General features: G+C 36.2%; 1 protein-coding gene across 1 annotated transcript; it reads left to right on the top strand.

Moving 5' to 3' along the window:
• Window positions 1-213: 213 nt before the first annotated feature.
• Window positions 214-17,778, top strand: LOC108913786 (dosage compensation regulator-like; the record flags this gene model as incomplete). The annotated part of the gene is made up of 11 exons (XM_018719412.2): window positions 214-414; window positions 469-766; window positions 1,962-2,116; window positions 5,253-5,720; window positions 5,905-6,500; window positions 6,556-6,849; window positions 6,912-7,565; window positions 7,848-8,111; window positions 8,176-8,526; window positions 8,582-8,786; window positions 17,198-17,778. Coding segments are annotated over 11 exons (4,067 nt in total), but the record flags the coding sequence as incomplete, so codon positions are not given.
• Window positions 17,779-18,292: the final 514 nt, after the last annotated feature.

Here is an 18,292-nt window from a genome sequence, read left to right as displayed (position 1 = left end):
TCTGTTGGGTTGGTACTTCCGAACTTCACGAAGAAATTGACGAAAATTAGAACATGCTCTAATTCGTCAAGAACTTGATGAATAAATTCATGAAGTTATTTGACAGCAGATTTGGTCATTACACTTGTCCAATTTCTTGATGAAGCGACTGAATTAATTAATTAATAAATTGTCAATGTAAAACAGCTATTAGTTTGTTTGTATAAATATTAGGTCCAAGACATCGACAGAGGTTTTTGTGCGAGGTTCGGGTCGATGGCTACAACTATGTCGGCTTTGGAAATTCCACCAACAAGAAGGCCGCCCAAAGCAACGCCACGAAGGATTTTGTTTCTTTTTTGGTACGGCAAGGACTTGTGAACAAGAATGAAGTCCCTGTGGATAGTGACGCTGCCCCTACAGCCGCCATTCACCGTAAGTAAATTAAATTTCAAAATATTGCCAATTTCTTTATCTTAAAAATTTTAGATGGACTTCAGGGAACCATGGACAGTGGGCCCCAGCATTCAGTTTTCGGTCAGGGCATGGGTCCTTCTTGTTTCGGAGAGGCATATCGTCCCCGAGGCAGAGAAGATGGCAACTGGCACTATATGGACAGGGCCCAAGAACAAAAAAAGATCGAGGAAGCTGAAGATTTGTATGTTAATGCGCAAATTCACGGCAACTGGACTGTGGAAAATGCCAAGTCGAAGTTGCACCAGTATATGCAATCTAACAAAATTCATGCCGATTATAAGTACACGCAAGTTGGTCCCGATCATTCCAGGTTAGTTGAACGATTGATTATTTGATAGAGTCATGGATTTTAGTTTCGTTTTTTTTATGGTGGGTTCATTTATTGATACAATTTGCAAGGAAGATATGGCTCCACCGAACGAATTCTGTGGACCTGTGAATTTTTTACAATTTGTGGAAAATATTTGACTAGAGACTTGACGGAAACTGAATCGAGAGTAGAAGGTTTTTATTTTATTGCAACAATAATAATAATAATAATAATAAAGTTTATTCCTTCTAAAAAATAATACAGTTTTTGTAGGAAGAGGCTCTGCACTATGTATATATAACAAAACAGAACGGCTTACATACATAAAAAAAAACAAATCGCCAGGAACAATATTTAAGCATGAATACATTATGCCAACTGCAAACATATTAAATTAAGAACAGTTCACTCATTTAGAACAAAAGAACGAAGTCTCAAAAAATCTCTCGTAAAACCTGCCAACATTCTGGCATTACTCAAGAGTTAAACCATCAAGCATAATGATAAACGAGTTAAGTGTTAAATTTCTGAGTTCTGGAGGTCTTAGACCGGAATAAAGAGGGCATTCTATAAAAATATGCTCAACAGTTTCCAGTCTGTGTTGGTTGCATAATGTACATAATTCAGATGGATTGATAAAGTAGGAGATGCCATTAAATGTAAACTTCATGCAAAATTTATTACAAAGACGGAGTTGTGAGATAAGTCTAATAATATTTTATTGCAACAACATAATTTTTATGACGGAGTTCTGGGGTTGTAATATTTTTTGACGTATGTAGAAAACCCCCAGAAATGAGGTTTTTTAAATAAAAATTTGTCTACACATCGGAAGTTTTAGTACTTCCGGTAAAAATAAGTTACGAAACTTTGTAGAAGTGAGATATATAGTTCATTTTCGCATATAATTAAAATTGTAGGTTCACCACATAAAAAAGTGTAATGTAGTTAATAAATAAAAATTATAAATAAATTTGAACAATTTTTTCTGCTGTATGAATATTTGAAATGAACTATGCTTGCCTGTTGATTTTAACGTTAACAATGATACCGATTAGAAGTTGTATTAATTATTTGGTCTAGATTTATGTTTCCGTACAGGTTTCTATGGCAAACGAGTACACGTTGTTAGTAACTTGCACCCGGACTCATTCCTGCGAAATATCGGCACTAATACATTTCTCTCCACTGTTAGGACTTTCATCGCGGAGATTAAGTTCTTCGTCAAACAGTTAGGCCGAACCATTTACGGCCGTGACAGCGGCTCTGACAAACAGTCGGCGAGCAAGAGCTGCGCCTTGTCGGTGGTGAGGCAGCTGTTCCATCTTGGGGTTATCGAGGCTTTTTCAGGTAAGTGAAACTTAAATAGATCTGAAAACAATTGGAAGAAGTACCCTCTCGCTGCCAGCGAACCGCTTTGATGTTTAATGTTTAAAGTACCATGGTTTTTTGGGTTGTTGTGCCGTTGCCTGTGTACCTGATCGCTGTCAGTTACAGAATCACCTTTCATTTCCTTCCCTTAGTTAGGAGTCTTTGGCGTGCCCTGTTGTTCTCGGGTTAGGCTCTGTGGGGATGGATCCGATATTGAGCAAATTTTCCATAATTACTGTATATTTTCAACTTTCTAATTACTAATGAACTTTTAATAAACTTTTTCCGAAAACTGTCGTCAAAAGTTGACATTTTCGTTAAATTTTCAGTTGACAAAGGCGCTTCTTGTAAAAATCTCTCAATTTCCTCTTTCGTTAGAATTCTGAACTTTTTTCGAATGGTATCCAAATGATTCGCTTTTGAAATATGATATTAGTTTTGGAAATTTTCTGATATTTACACTTTGGCGTTCAGTATACTTTTTAACATGGAATAGCGACCATGGCGTTGAAGGTTTAATTTTATTAATTTTATGTTCAAAATGTGCCATTCAGATACTTTTTGAATTTTCTTAGAACAGGCAATCTCGTACTGTGTCGATGATTTATTGGGGATTAATTGTAACTGGTAAATGCTCGTCTTCACTTTCCGAACATATTTTGAATTAAACACTATTAGAATATGATTTAAAATACCGGGTGCGGCATTTACCTTGAGACAAAATAATATCTCGCTTGGACTCGATTATTTCGAAAAAGGTTTCAGCAAAAATTGTAGTGCGTCAAGGGGGCCATTGAAAGGTCTAGACCGGAAGTTAATTTTTTTTTAATGGAAACACCCATTTTATACCAAGGATTTCGATTGAAAAACTAAGAAAAATTACGTTTTATTATATTTTCAATATAACCCATATTTTGGCCATAGAATGACCATAAAAAACCAAGAATCTTGAGACAATGGAGTACCTTGTTGGGATCACTTTAAAAAATAATGTTTCATACAAAAGTAGTAGGGTGACCTTGACTTCAAGGTCGTTTGAACATCAAATTCAAAATTTTAAATGGGACTCTTTTTGACCTCGAAAATTACAAGAGCGATAAGTTTTACAATAAGATATGAACTTAACCTCCGAAGATCAGATATCAAGGACATTTTAAGGTCCAAAAACAATGCTATACTACTACTGTACTATAATAATCATTATACAGTTTTTCGACCTTAAAATGATCTTGATATCTGATGTTATTCTTGAGGTTAAGTTCATATCTTACTGTAAAACTACCCGCTCTTATAATTTTTGAGGTCAAAAAAAGAGGGTCCCGTTTAAAATTTTGAATTTGATCTTCAAACGACCTTGAAGTGAAGGTCATGTCAAGATAGTCCCCTTTTCACCTTACAACATTTGTATGAAACATTTATAAACAAAAAGTGATCCCAGCAAGATACTCCGTTGTCTCAAGATTCTTGTTTTTTTTTTGTATTTTATAGCCAAAATATGGGTTAAATCGAATAAATAAAAAGAAAACGTTTTGTTTTTATTTTCCAATGGAAATCCGTTGAAAAAAATGGGTGTTTCCATTAAAAAAGATACACTTCCGGTCTAAAAACACCACTTCCGAGGGTCCCGTTTAGAATTTTGAATTTGATATTCAAACGACCTTGAAGTCAAGGTCATGTCAAGATCGTCCCCCTTTTCACCTTATAACTTTTGTATAAAACATCAAAAAAAAGTGATCCCAACAAGGTACAAGGTGGTTGTCTTAAGATTCTTGTTTTTTTTGTATTATATTACATTGCCAAAATTTGGATTAAATCGGATAAATAAAAGGAAAGTTTTTTTTTTGTTTTTCAATGGAAATCCATTTCCATTTAAAAAAATCAACTTCCGGTCTAAAAACACCACTTCCGATCTAGACCGGAAGTCGTAATATAGACCTTTCAATGGCCCCATGGGTGCCCTACAATTTTTGTCTGAAACTTTTTTCGAAATAATCGAGTCCAACCGAGATATTATTTTGTCTCAAGATAAATGCTCCACCCGGTATATAATTCTCAGACTACTTTTTCAAACAACTAATTTTTAATGTTTATTATGTTGCTATCGTTATGCTAGTCACCACGCCTAAACCGTCTTGTTTCAAACATGGCTCAAACAATTTCCAATATACAGGGTGTTTGTAAATAAGTGCGAAATTTTAGGGTGAGGTTGCCGAAGTTATTTTGTAAAAAAAACTTCATATAAATGTATGTCGAAATATGCTTCGTTTCTGAGATACAGTGTTTAAATTTTAATTTTTTATTTATTTCTATTAATTATTTCAGGGGTTTAAAGATGACTCGAAATTTGATGGTTGTGTTTTATTTAGGAATATTGACAGCAACCTACTAGATAATGCATCAATAGAAATTAAAAATACACAACTTGCAATAAAATACTTTTTATTTTTTCCTCAAAAAACGGTGCATCCTACGAAAAAAATTGAAGAAACCAATTTCGTTCAGAATTGATGGCGGATTTCTAAAAAAATATCAAAACGGGAAAAGTCAGTGACTTACCATTTTTTTTATTAAAAAGGTTGTGGCATTCACGCATGATTGCCACTGGTGCAAGTAGAAATATTCGGATCACCCCAAAAAATTCACATTTGTCCCACCAAAGCGTTTTTCAAATTTCGAGCCAATTTTTTAAAACTGAAATAATTAATAAAAATAAATTAAAATTTAATATTTTGACCTACGTTTATATGAACTTTGTTTCACAACTTCGAGAACCACCCCCTAAAATATTTTGCACTTATTTACAAACACGCTGTCAACTACATTGTTGTATATAACACAATTGTCTTATTTGATTGCAGTTTTTGGAAAAATATTGTTTGCGTTTCGAACGCAATAGTACCATTTCGCGCCCCAGATACAAAAGTAACTATTAATTTCTGATTGCAATACCTGTTATATTACGTATCTGTTGTCTCTTGATTATTAGTTTTTTTGTTAAATTTTATCGTCTTGTATTATCCAATTATTTACCAGGGAAGTCTAGAAATTTTAATTAAACCGGATGTTAGAGAAGTGTGCGTGTCAAAAATAATACACAACCAACATCACGTTCCAGGCATGTTGAAGAAGGAGAAATCGGCCCCGGAAATGCCCCCGTTCAAGGTCAAAATTTCCCCGCTACTAATCACCCAAGTCGAAGAGTGTTTGCAAGAGTTGAACATCACGCCCACCCCGGTGACTTCCGAACAACCCGACCAGGTGGTGTCGCTCCTGAGCAGCCACTTACTGGACGACTTCCACCCCGCCAAACCGACGAAGGCCTGCGTCGTGCCGTGGTCCCCGCCCCAGACCAACTGTAATTGCTGGACGGGCTGTTACATCGACGAGGGGTACCTCGCCACCGCGACGGAGGATATGAGCGAGAAGATGCTCACCGAGGCTAAGGAGAGGTTGAAATGGAATCCCGACGTAAAGAAGAACATGGCGGAAAGGGAGAAACTGCCCGTTTACAGCATGAAGGGAACCATTATGGAGGCCATTAACGAGCATCCTGTTATTATTATCAGGGGAGACAGCGGTTGCGGTAAGTGTTTGACAAAGCATTATTATTTCTGGTGTTCCTGAAGGTTCAAATCTTGGGCTAGCTTTGTTCTTAATTTTAATTCTAGGAACGCCATCTATTGAAAACAGCGAGAACTATTATCAAAACTCGAATATTTAAGTCGATTTGCGTTATGATAAAATTGTTACATTTTTACGCTTCGCAGGTAAGACGACCCAAGTCTGCCAGTTCATCTTGGAAGACTACGTCATGTCCGGCCAGGGCGCCTGGTGCAACATCGCCGTGACCCAACCGAGTTGCATCGCGGCCATGTCTGTCTCCGAACGTGTAGCCAACGAAAGGTGTGAGGAGCTCGGACAGAGCATCGGCTACTCGGTGCGTTTCGAGTCGATGCTGCCCAAACCATACGGTTCCATCATGTTCTGCACGGTGGGCGTTCTTGTGAAGAAGCTGGAAAACGGGCTGAAGGGAGTGAGCCACGTGATCGTAGACGAGATCCACGAGCGAGACGTCAACAGCGACTTCATCATGGTCGTTCTGAGAGACATGATCCACACCTATCCGGATCTCAGGGTCATACTTATGTCCACCACGATCAACACCACCCTTTTCTCCAAGTACTTCAATAATTGTCCGGTTATCGAGATTCCCGGCAGGGCTTTTCCCGTGCAGCAGTACTTCCTGGAGGACGCCATCGAACTGACGAAGTTTGTTCCTTCGACCTATACCAGGAGACGTAAGAGTAAGAGCAAGGACGACGAGGGCAACAGTGGTGATGAGGGCGACGAAAATCTAAATAAGGTAAATGTTGAATAATTTCGTTGCCACGAACGAACGAAACTCTCCCTTCTTCCAGGTTGTGACAGGATATTACACCGAAGTGACGAGGAACGTCATGGCCTGGATGAATGAAAAAGAGGTGAGCTTTGAGCTCTTGGAAGCCCTGCTGCATTACATTAAGGGTCTGGGGATACCGGGCGCGGTGCTCGTGTTTCTTCCCGGTTGGAATGTCATCTTCGCCATGATGAAGCACCTGCAGCAGCATCTCGTGTTCGGCAGCACCTCATACTGCATCCTGCCGTTGCACTCTCGGATCCCCAGGAAAGACCAGCGGAGGGTCTTCCAGTCAGTCCCGGACCACGTCACCAAAGTAAGTATCGGCCAGAGCGAATCATGTTTAGGAAATCTAATTACCTGCTTATTATCTTTCAGGTGATCTTGGCGACAAACATTGCGGAATCGTCCATCACGATTAACGACGTTGTGTTCGTCATCGACAGCTGCAAGGCCAAGATGAAGATGTTCACGTCGCACAACAACATGACCAGCTACGCCACCGTCTGGGCCTCCAAGACCAACCTGGAGCAGAGGAAGGGACGGGCGGGTCGCGTCCGTTCCGGCTTCTGCTTCCACCTGTGCTCCAAGGCGAGATTTGACAAGCTGGAGGAGCGCATGATGCCGGAGATGTTCCGGATGCCCCTGCACGAGCTCGCCCTCAGCATCAAACTGCTGCGGCTCGGCTCCATTGGGCACTTCCTCAGCAAGGCGATCGAACCGCCGCCGTTGGACGCCGTCATCGAGGCAGAGGTGCTGTTGAGGGAGATGAAATGTCTGGATCAGAACGACGAGCTGACGCCATTGGGCAGGATCATAGCCAAGCTGCCGATCGAACCCAGGATGAGCAAGATGATGGTGCTGGGGTGTATATTCATGTGTGGCGGCCCCCTCGCCACCATGGCCGCTAATTCTTCAACGTTTCCGGAGATTTTCACCTTGGATATCGCACAGAGGAGGCTCAGCCACCACCAGAAGGCGCTGGCTGGGAACAGGCATTCCGACCACTTGGCCATGCTGATGGCGTTTCAGGTGAGGATTTGTTGATACTAAAAAAAAAAAATTACAGGATCGGCGCGTTTGGAACAGGATCGGATTCTGCTTAAATTTAAACTTCACAATTTAATTTTGTTAGTGTTTTGTTTATTGTACATTCATTTTATAACTTTTTAATATTACCTGTTATTAACTTTGTTAAATGCATCCTTGATAGTTCAGTTTGATACTAAATTAAAAAAAAATCTCTTAACCGAAGGTTAAGTAATATTAAACAATTTTGAGGTGGTATAACTGACGGTAGTTCTGCCTTTAAAGTTGTGGGACCAGGCGAGGCAGGGTGGCGAGGATGCCGAACTCCGTTTCTGCGACTTCAAGGGCATCAGCATGCCCGCCATGAGGGTGACGTGGGAGGCCACGCACCAGCTGCAACAGATCTTGAACAACGTCGGCTTCCCGAAGGAAACCCTGGCCCCCATTCCCATGGAAACGGTCTGGCCCGATCCCAGACTGGACGTGGTCATGTCCCTCATGTGCTACGGCCTGTACCCCAACGTGTGCTACCACAAAGAGAAGAGAAAAGTGAGTATACTCGGTTTCAAAGCGTACGACTCTCGCTTTCACGGGATCGTTCTCTCCTTTTCAGGTGTTGACGACGGAAAGCAAAGCCGCCCACATCCAGAAGACCTCGGTGAATTGCAGCAACCAGGACCAGGGCTTCCCCTACCCGTTCTTTGTGTTTGGCGAGAAGATCCGCAGCCGGTCCGTGTCTTGCAAGCAGATGACCATGGTGACGCCGCTACACCTCCTTCTGTTCGGTTCGAGGAAGGTGGATTGGGTGGACGGCGTCGTCCGGTTGGATAACTGGATAAATTTGAATATGGACCCGGAGGTGGCGTCGATGATCGTTGCCTTGAGGCCGGCACTCGAGAGCCTCATCATCAGGACGTCCCAGGAGCCCGAGCGGATCTTGGAGATGGGACCGACGGACTTGAAAGTAAGCGTCTTGAGTGTTTTTAATTTTTGTTTGTCAACGAACCGTTCCCTTTTAGGTGGTATCGACGATAAAGGAGCTCTGCAAGTTGCACGCGGGCAGTTTCGGGCTCCAGAGGGCGAAGGGTAGCTTGCTGGCTTCCAAAAGGCCGTCCAGGGGGCACAACACCGGCGGCTACAACAGTGGTTATGGCGGGGGTAACAGCGGAGGCAGGTATAACAATGGAGGTGGATATAGTAACGGAAGATTTGGTGGAGGAAGGGGTAGTTTCCGAGGGGGTTACAATGGTGGATTCAGGGGAGATTATTAGAATTTATGTAGTTATTAGGAAAAGCTCTGTGGAATGATTTGTACGTGTTTAGACTTACGGTATTTTTTTTATATGTTGGACATATAAGTAGGAATTAATTTATAAAAAGTAAAAACGTTCTAAGAAATAATTTGATCCTTTATGTGGAACTTTAATAAAGATTTATTTTCTCGTTAAAACAAAAAATAAATTACTATTTAGTTGTTACAAGCATATAAACTGCATGTAATATTTTTCTCAATACAGAATTAATAGTAAAATTTTGTTATATTTGTGTCCTAAATTTCTTCCTAATTTAAATGTTGCCGCGGGATTATTTTTAGGTAGGTGGTGCCATCTATCCGTTATGAAGTTAATACAAGCCATTAAATGTTAGTTTCCTATCATTCTTAGAAGTACGAAGTATTGTATTATAACTTTTGGCCGCTAGATGGCGGACGTGAAAAATTTAAGAGACGCTTAACTAAATTTTATAAAATAAAAATTGTTTACAATAGGTCTGTTCTAACAAGAGTCAGGGATTGGTTCCGAACCGTTTGAAATGTTTGACCAGCTAAGTTCTAAATGTGTTCAGTGAATATATCGCAAGAATTAGTTGGATGCACATTTCGAACGGTTCGGAACCAATTCCTGACTCCTGTTGGAACAGACCTTATAATGTTCATTTAACTCATTTCACATTTCATAGAACGAAATTTATAAATATAATTGGAATCAATTGCATGTCAGCAATACACAATAAATTCAAAAGCAACGAAAAGTGTCCAGTTATTGGGCGTGTATTAATCTGTTCGAGTACAATTGTACCGAACATCCCCTTCAGTTGTTCTGAACTGTTATTCGAACAAGGTAATATAAAATCGCATATTTTTGTTGATAATCTTTCATTTTAAAGATTTAAAGGTTACATAAAAATATATTATGGCATTGGAAATAAATACAAATACTATTATTACTCTGATTGCCCAAGGTCAACGATTATTTGAAAAAAACGGTAAGGAAAACTAATTTATATTAATGTATCTGTATTTCACTTGATACATCATTTTAGCAACATCAAAAGTGTTGAAGCTTTGGTCTGCAATTCTAGACTAAGACATGAAAAGATTAATAGATATGAAGACGTAATAGATTTTTAATTTAGTAATTTTTAATTTTAGTACTGAACAAGTATGCAACTTATCCCAAATTGCCGAGGAACCAGTACAATGTTCATCTACAGTTCTCAATGTAGATCATACATATTGTACTTTTGAACCTATTTAAAGTTGTAACACTTCTCGATGCTAGGGTTGCCAGATGTCCGGTTTTCGACCGGACAGTTCGGTTTTTTTTATCCCTGTCTGGTTGAAAAATGTTTGGTAAACCGGACAAGCAAATGTCCAGTTTTTTGTTGAATTCATAAAATATCCTGCAATTTGGGAAAAAATGTTTGCCTAAAAACGGTAACAGCGGCAACAGCGCGCGGAAAACGAATTTATTTCGCCGCTGAACTTGTTGCGCAAATCTAACAGGCGACAATGCACTGGATTCGTAGAGTGAAAACTGAAAAAGTCGGCTTCGCTTGATAGTTCCGTAAACTTGTGTACTGCGTTGGTATGACTCATAGCTTATCTCAAAATCCACTACTTATATGGAAGTGTTACAGTTTACAGTAAACGGTAGATATGTGGTGTGTACCTTTTTCAAGAAAGAGGTAGCACCAAATTGTTATTTTTATTATAAATAAACACTCAGACTTCCTTCTCTCTTCTTTATTATCCTTTCAATAACAAGACTATATTTTAACAGTTCAATAAATTTCTATATATCACTTCTTTTATTTTTAATTACAACTACTACCTAGCAACATCTACTGTTTTTATTTCTATACATATTAGATAATGTAACAATGGTAAATATGAGAATATCAATATTGTTCTCAACACAAATTTGTTGAAGCTAGTGCAATATGTTTGCAACATTCCCATATCCAATGCCTTTGTAGAAAGGATATTTAGCGTTATGGGAAATGTTTGGACAAACGAAAGAAATCGTCTCTCCGTAGAAAGCGTAAAATGTGAGCTTTGCGTTTTCTTTAACATAAATAGCACTTGCACTGAATTCAAAAATAACATATCAGGTAATAGAGAGTTTTTGTTAAAAGCAGCGGCATCTAATGCAAAATATATTAAAAAATGAAAAAGATTTTAACGTTATTGACATTTTTTTTACTTAGGTATAAATATTGTTTTGTTTGTTTGTTTGTTTTTCATTGTGGAATAAAAGAATTATTTATTTAATTTGTTTTTTTTTTTTGGAATGCTGTCCGGTTTTTTTTCGAGCACATCTGGCAACCCTACTCGATGCATTCCTCCTCTCGACCTCCTTCACTTAAAAATTTCACATAGGTAGGTGAACATTTACAAGTCTTGATTGAGTTATACCTTTAATAAAATTTGTATTAATCAAATCCTATAGCATTTAACAAAAACGATTATTTATAACTAAAAATTAAAATTAACCATACGAACAAGTAAGCATGTACATTGTATAAGTTAAACTGACAAACTTTTTTAGAAATTTTTAATGAGTATTACAATGTGTTTTTAATTAAGTTATCTTATTGATTTTAGCTCTGAAGTGGAATTGTCTCCTCTAAAATCACCAGTGCAAACACAAACTACCCACATTTTCAGTAACAGGTCACCTCGCAAGAATAAACTACGACAGAAAATAAGGAGTCAACGGGAAGAAATAAGAAAATTAAAAAAAGTTGCTAATCAAGAAGAAATATCAGTGCAACAATTTAAAAGTCTGTGCGAAAAATTTCTTCCAGAAAAATTCTGCAATTTGGCAAAAGCCCAAGTCGACCTAAAAAATATACGTCCCAAAGGTCGTCGTTATACAGAAGAATATAAAGAGTTTGCTTTAACATTATATTTTATGAGTCCTAAAGCATATAAATTTGTACAAAAAAGTTTTATTTTACCTAGTCTTAGGAGTTTGCAAAGAATCACTCACTCGATTAGCTTTAATGTAGGATTAAATGATTTTGTATTTGCTGGTCTTAAATTCAAGATGTCTAATATGACTGACAAAGAAAAAATGTGCACTCTTTGCATCGATGAAATGTCGATTAAGTCAGCGTTATTTTATAATCTTTCGAAAGATGAAATTATTGGATTTCATAATGAGGGCAATGGAAACAAGTTTCTTCCAGCACAGTCAGTGATGGTTCTTATGGCGAAAGGAATTTATAGTAATTTTAAACAGCCTTTAGGATTTTATTTCAGTAATACAACGTGTAAAGGAGAAATTTTACAAAAGATAGTGAAAGATTGTATTTTAAAATTGGATGTGGAGGCTGGCGCTAAAGTAAAAGCCATATTGTAACAGATCAAGGAGCTAATTCTGTTGAACTTGCAAAAAATCTTAATGTAGCTATAGATGAACCTTATTTTTTTATTAATGAGAAGATTTACTACTTTTTGACGTTCCCCATTTATTAAAATCTGTTAGAAATAATTTATTAAAATATAAAATTTGTTTCAACAATGGAAGATCATCCTGGAAGTCCTACAGTTATATGAAGATGACAAAAACAAAACATTACGATTGGTACCAAGACTGACGAATGCTCATGTAAATCCAAATGGTTTTGAAAAAATGCATGTGAAATATGCAGTGCAAGTTTTAAGTGAATCTGTGGCAGTTGGTTTATCAACTTATTTGTCCTTAGGTGCGATGTCTCCAGAAGCTGCTGGTACTGCCCATTTCTTGGAATATTTCGACAAATTATTTGATATGTTCAACTCCCTACGAACAAAAGGTGTAAAGAAACATAATTTATCATTTATTGGTGCTGATTACCAAATTCAATTTGTGGATGAAATGATAGATTTTTTTAAATGAATAAAAATTTTTGACGATTCAAATAGCAATGTCGGCAATAAAATTAATTGTTTTAATGAATGGTGCATGTCCATAAATGCTCTCAAATTTTTATGGTTGGATTTAGAGTCGGGGATGTTCTTTCCTTCTAACAAGACGTCTCAATCAGGACTGTCTTGAGAATATTTTTGGTTCAGTAAGAAGTCAGGGAGGTAACAGCACCAACCCAACTCCACAAAATTTTATATATGCATTTAAAAAATTATTTTCGCTGACTTATTTAGAACATAGCGAGAGTGCTAACTGTGCTGAAAATTTTGATGCAATTTTAACAAAAATTAATACAAGGGTTGTTACAGAAGCATTCCAAGACGAAGTTCCAAATCAAGAGGGACCACTTAAATTTAACTTTACTGATTACCGAGAACTCGACTTAGTGACGGAAAATGTTTGTCTTATGTATGTGGTTATTTATTCCGAAAATGTTTTGGACATTCATGACTGTGAGATGTGCAGAATAGCATCTAGATGTGATACATTGTATTTTTTCCCACTTGAAGGCATATGAAACAAAAAATAAAGATACATTTGGAAATTTAAAAATGCCTGTTCAAAGCTTCATAGATTTTGTAAGGGAAATGGACAATATATTTACAGAAAATTTTGAAAACCTATCAAATTTGCCCCATATCGGCAAGCAACTTCTTCCATTTCAGCCTCCCTGTGCGGATTTTCCCAGTCTATATGTTACAAAATTATTTTGTAGGATGAAAATATTTCATACTCTTAAACATGCCAATAGTCAGATAAAAAATATGCCAAAAAAAATAGAAAACTGATCAATATATTAAGTTTATAAAATTTATATAAGTATAAAAATACACTGTTAGCATAGCTGCAATACAATTAAATTGACTTATAAACAAGACTTTTTGTTTGCTTTATTTTAAAGTCCATATGACACAATCACATTTTTTAACAATTTTTTTTTAAATAATGTGCAAGCATAATTTTTTAATATTTTTTTGACATATTAATATAGAACGTGCTCTAAATTTTCATCAGAAGTGCAGATAGAAATTTTATAAAGAAAATGTAGTAGAATTATTAAAAAAAATGTGATTGTCATGTAGGTTTTAGGCATATTTATTTGTCTAAGCACCCACTATTATGCTACTGTAGCTTTTCTTATTTGATAAAAATTCAGTCCATAAATAAAATTTATATTCACTTATTTAATGCGTTTTATTTATAAAACCCTTATGTTACTTATTTTTAAACTTATTTATTTTTTCATTCAATAATACAATACATAACAGTTCCATAATGGTTCAAAATAGTCCCACAGGTATGTTTTCAACAAATTTTCATTTCATTTCTCTTAAAAGTGAAGTGATCGACTATATTAGATCCAATTCTTACAAATTGTCGCCGCCTCTCAGAGCTGGGTAATTCCTGGTGAAAAAGTAATTAGCAATTACAATTCCCTTTTTTTCCTGTATTTGTAATTGTATTTAAGTACATTTTTTTATTAAAGTAATTTGGAATTGTAATTGCAGCAAAATTGTTATAGGAATTTTAATTTGTAATTATATTATTTGAACTATCGTATTACAAATTACCTCTATAAGTACAAATACTTTTTCCAATTACAATTACTTTTTCTAATAATTATAATTACTTTTAAGATCATGCGTATTACGTAATTGCGTACAGACTTGCAGACTTTTATTATTTCATTTGAGGAAAGCCTTGAGCCTTGTGCCGCGTGAACAATAAAAAGTGATTTGGTGAATTAATCTCAGAATTAACAGAGTACATTTTATTTTATTATAATTATTATTAATTTAGAAAATATACGAAGTAAAAATATGTTGTCTATAGCATCAAGTTTTATAAAAATATATATTATGTATCTATGTGGCGCTCGAAATTGAGGTTCTTTACAGTCACTATAGATTATGTTGTCTTGATCAAGTTTCACCCCTCCTGGTTCGGGCTCCTTGTGTAGTCTCCATGAGAAGATTAAAATCCTGAATGTAGTGAAGTACATGACACAGTGCGTGCTTGTTGCTAATGTGTTTACTAATAGATAATTCGGAAATATCAGGGTTAATATATGGGAGGTAATAGTCCAGAGTACAGGCACCCGTGGAAAGTTGATTACCACATACTTTATAACTCCTGATTAGCATCCTTTTGACGAGTCTACTACACTTTTCATCTGCGACTTTTCTCGATTCCTCCGCTTTTCCACTCGGAAAAGTACAAAAACATGGCAATTTCCCGGGGTCTTGAAAAGTCAAGACCACATCTTTTATTTTTAGCTTAAGTAACTGGAAATTTTGTTGCAAATGCTGATTTAAATTTGTCCGACAGAAATTCTTCCACATTGACGTGTGTCTACCGGTCGAAACATGCCAAAATAACAGGGTATTGAAAATCAATTACCACATATGTAATTTTTAGTAAAATTAATTGTAAATAATTAATTCAGTCAAAAAGTATTATTGTCCGACAAATTTCAAGCCGCGTTTTTTCAGTCCGACAGCTGGAAATCGGAATTTTCACGGGGTATGATATATCGATTACCACATATCGGACAAAAATAACACGCAATAGATAAGTGTTTTTTATAAGCAAAAATTGTAATGTCCGACAAAAATATATCCGCAAATCGTCAGTCCGACAAAACATGATGAAAAAAATTTCGTAAAAAATGTGCACATGTATATATAATTTCTAATAAGGTATTTTCATGTATTAAGCAAAATTCCATATAAATATACAATGCAGGGTGTTTGAGGTGTTTCAGAAAGACCTCCCGTAAATACAGGGGGTGAGGACGACAAAAAATAAGAATTTTTTGGTGTATAAAATAAGTGACTTTTCTCAAAGCTCAAGCTTACTTTGAGAAAAGTCACTTATTTTATAATGTAATATTGTAAGTTTAATTAAAAGCCTTTTTTCTCGAAAATCGTCCACATTAGGAAGTTCTAACAAGAGGACATTATTTTAGAAAATAAAATTGTACAATAGAAATTGGAGTCCGAATGGTAAAAAACCTAACCTTAAAAAAATAGAACTTAAAATGTAATAAGAATGTATTTGGCACCCTTAAAAACCCCAGCTTACCAAATTTCATAAAAATATTTCGCACCGTTTGGAAATTTTCTCGAAAACAAGAGGAGATAGACATATAGTTCATAAGACAAAATTCATCCCTTTCACCCCCTTTATTTACAGGAGGTCTTTATGAAACACCCTGTATATATTTTTCGTTTTATTCTTGTAATTGTAAATCTCTTATGCTCAATTTAGCCAAATAAATATCAAGAAAAGAATTAAACGATTTAAAAAAAAGTATATATGGTGTAAAAAAATTATGCACAAAAGTTTTGGGATTTTCTTTTAGAAAAATAGGAAAATTTTTGTAAAGGAAAATAACAAACGCGAATGAAAACTTGAAAGAGAAAAACGGATTTAGTATAATATTAATTTATTTAGAAATAATGCATTATGCACTAATATAGTATTAATCGTCTCAAAAATAACTTCATTTGTTTATAACTTTTAAATTTTTAAGCATAAAATAAGCAATATTATAATTATTTATTTGAAACAAATAATAATTTACATAATAATAATTAATAACCATTTATAAATAGGAAATTTTTGGAGTGAAAAAATTAAATTTCATCACGGTTATTGATTTATTGATTTTTTAATAATTTGCGAACATTAAATAGTCGGACACTTATATCACTATTTTGGACAGTAAATTTAAAAGTGGAAAAAATGAAAATTAGATATGTGGTAATCGATTTTTCATACCTCGTAAAAATTCCGATTTCCGACTGGAAAAACGCGACTTGAAATTTGTCGGACAATAATACTTTTTGACTGAATTAATTATTTACAATTAATTTTACTAAAAATTACATATGTGGTAATTGATTTTCAATACCCTGTTATTTTGGCATGTTTCGACCGGTAGACACACGTCAATGTTGGAAGAATTTCTGTCGGACAAATTTAAATCAGCATTTGCAACAAAATTTCCAGTTACTTAAGCTAAAAATAAAAGATGTGGTCTTGACTTTTCAAGACCCCGGGAAATTGTCATATTTTTGGACTTTTCCGAGCGGAAAAGCGGAGGAATCGAGGAAAGTTGCAGAGGAAAAATGTGGTAGACTCGTCAAAACGAAGCTCCTCAGGAGTTATAAAGTATGTGGTAATCAACTTTCCAGAGGGGGCCTGTACTGTGGACTATAAGTGTTTTAAATGATTGATAATAGTAATAATAGTTGAGTAAATATGTCACACTCAGCGTTCTAATAGAAAAATAACGTCAATTTAACGTTATTATTTGATGGTTCTTGAAGGGACCATTAGTCCTTACAAGTTCAAATGTCTGTCCATATTTTTCATAACAAAATATGTTTTGTATAAGAAGCACAACCAGTTTTTTTACACAGCTTTTATTTACAGACAAATTGCGACAATTTATTACAAGGAGCAAATGGGATTTTGATAGTCTTGAGAATCTCAGTACTGATGAATTCAGTACTCTAGTTACGGAAATACCTTCTGATGTCGAATTAAACGCCAGCGATTATGTATCTGATGATGACGAAGAGCAAAGTGTCCTAACACTAACTAACCCTAATGAGGAAATTCCAGAACAGAATAAGGTAGTACATGATAACGAAGAGTCATCCCTTGAAAGCAATGAAAGTAGTTCTTCTAATAATAATACTGAAGTTTTTGATGCAGGAATTCTGGATGAAGAAAATATTCCTTTGATAAGTTTTGTACCAGATGTAAAAGAGAAAATCATTTGGCGGCGTAATTTTGCTCCTGCTGCTGTTCTACATTTTGCAGAGGAATATGGGCCTATTTCTGAGTGTGAAATACCGTTAGAAATATTTACACAGCTATTTACAGACAATTTGTTTAAACACTTAGTATTTCAAACAAACCTCTATGCCACGAAATCCAGCAAAACATACTTACCGACCACTAAAGAAGAAATTAAGGCAATCCAACAAAACATACTTACCGACGACTAACAAAGAAATGAAGGCTTTTATTGGTATAAATATTGTGAAGGGATTGAAGCTGCTTCCCAGTTACAAAGACTACTGGTGGTCTATTCTTGAATTTCACGGAGTAGAACTTGTGAGGGAAGTGGGCGTGGTTCTCTTAAAAATGCACAACAGGGTATTCTTGAAAAAATATTTAGGGAGGGAGCTACTCCCAAGAGAATTTAAAGTTCTCCTACTAGAGACTTCCATCACTAGTGTGTGGCTCGCCATTATTCTATGGCTAGAAATTGGCCTCAATGATTTGGGATCGAGGGGGATTATCCCTCTTTATCCTGCCTCATCTCGTGTAGGCCTGGACAGCCTTCGTAGGTGGGCCCCATCCGTCGTCTACCCCGACCGCAAATGCGGCCGGTGTAGGCGCTTTGTGGGACCTCCTTTTGTCCTGGCTGGGCCCCGCCGGCTAGGGCCCTTTCTTCTGGCGCTCTTCTTGCTTCGCCGGCTCGTCTGTGTAAACCCCGGGGGTAGTGTCATGTTTATG

This window comes from Anoplophora glabripennis, unplaced genomic scaffold (genome assembly GCF_000390285.2).
Source record: "Anoplophora glabripennis isolate ALB-LARVAE unplaced genomic scaffold, Agla_2.0 scaffold1095, whole genome shotgun sequence".
Lineage (NCBI taxonomy): Eukaryota > Metazoa > Arthropoda > Insecta > Coleoptera > Cerambycidae > Anoplophora > Anoplophora glabripennis.
The sequence above is the reverse complement of the archived record's forward strand: the minus strand, read 5'-3'. Positions and strand labels throughout refer to the sequence as shown.